This window comes from Chlorella variabilis, assembly GCF_000147415.1.
Source record: "Chlorella variabilis unplaced genomic scaffold CHLNCscaffold_639, whole genome shotgun sequence".
Classification (NCBI taxonomy): Eukaryota; Viridiplantae; Chlorophyta; class Trebouxiophyceae; order Chlorellales; family Chlorellaceae; genus Chlorella; species Chlorella variabilis.
This window is the reverse complement of record NW_005434732.1, coordinates 1-1120: the sequence shown is the minus strand read 5'-3', so window position 1 is coordinate 1120 and position 1120 is coordinate 1. Positions and strand designations below refer to the sequence as shown.

Here is a 1120-nt window from a genome sequence, read left to right as displayed (position 1 = left end):
CATGGCCAGCACCTGCGGGGGGGTGCCAGCAGGATGGGTGGGGTGGGTGGGTGGGCAGGGGAGGGGTAGGGCAGGGTTGGCGCTGGGACCAACAGCGAGCAGGGAGCGTGGCGGCGGCAGCGGCGGCTTGCCTCCTCCACTATCCCAATCTCCGCCTGCGCATCAGACAGGTCCAGGGCCCGGAAGCCTAGCAGCCGCTTGGCTGCCACTCCCTTGCTGCTCTGTGCCCCTGTGCTGGCGCCGCCTGCCCCGGAGGCGAGAGCCAGGGGCGGGCCGAGGCGGCGCCGCCAGCCCACGCTGGGCCGCGCAGCGGCTGCAGCCAGCGGCTCGCCGACGTTGCCTGCACATGCCGCTCGCCAGCGCAGCTGCTGCAGCAGCGCGTGTGGGGCTGCTAACGAGGTGCGGGGGCACGGCTGGGGCACAATTCGCATGTGTGGCACACGAGTGAAGCGGCGCACACTCCCGAGCCCCCAGATGAAGAGCAGCCACAGCCACAACCAGCGAGCCCGGCATTCCCCTCTACTGCCCACGTGAGCTGGCGGCAGCTGGCAGCTGGCGGGCGCCGCCACGGTGCCCCGCGCGCTCGGCCTCCCTGCTTGCATGTCCTGCTCCTCCTGGCCGTGCAACAGACTGACCACACAAGCGAACATGAACCAACAACAATAACACTCGTCGAAGCGCAGTTCAGGTGAGGCCTAGCTGCTGCCGCCGCGCTGGGCATCAAACTGCGCCGCCGCCGCCGCCAGGTACGCCGCCCCCAGCACGCTGCCGTCCTGGGCCAGCTGCAGCTCGACGCTGTCGGCGGCCGCCTTGCCGCACACATCCTCCAGCGCAGCCCGCAGCCGCTCCCTGCAGCCCGCGGCAAGGGGCGCCACTGTCGCGGGTGCAGCAGAGCAGACGGCAGGGGACAGCAGCGTGAAGTCATCTTGACTCCACTGCTGAGCTCGAGAGTCCCACCTGCCCCACACCCACCCACGAGGCCCCACCTGTACTTGCTGTACTTGGCAAACACGGAGCCGTCCACCGCCACCACCACGTGCGGCGGGGCGGCCTCGCCGCCGCCGCCGCCGCCGCCTGCCGGGTGGCCCATGCGCTTGAGCACCCCTGCGATGGCTGCCGC

At 71.3% G+C, this 1120-nt stretch overlaps 1 protein-coding gene across 1 annotated transcript; it reads right to left on the bottom strand.

Moving 5' to 3' along the window:
• Window positions 1–695: 695 nt before the first annotated feature.
• On the bottom strand, window positions 696–1090 carry CHLNCDRAFT_144017 (hypothetical protein; the record flags this gene model as incomplete). The annotated part of the gene is made up of 2 exons (XM_005842512.1): window positions 696–849; window positions 987–1090. The coding sequence occupies 2 exons, from the start codon at window positions 1088–1090 to the stop codon at window positions 696–698; spliced, it is 258 nt and encodes an 85-aa protein (XP_005842569.1).
• Window positions 1091–1120: the final 30 nt, after the last annotated feature.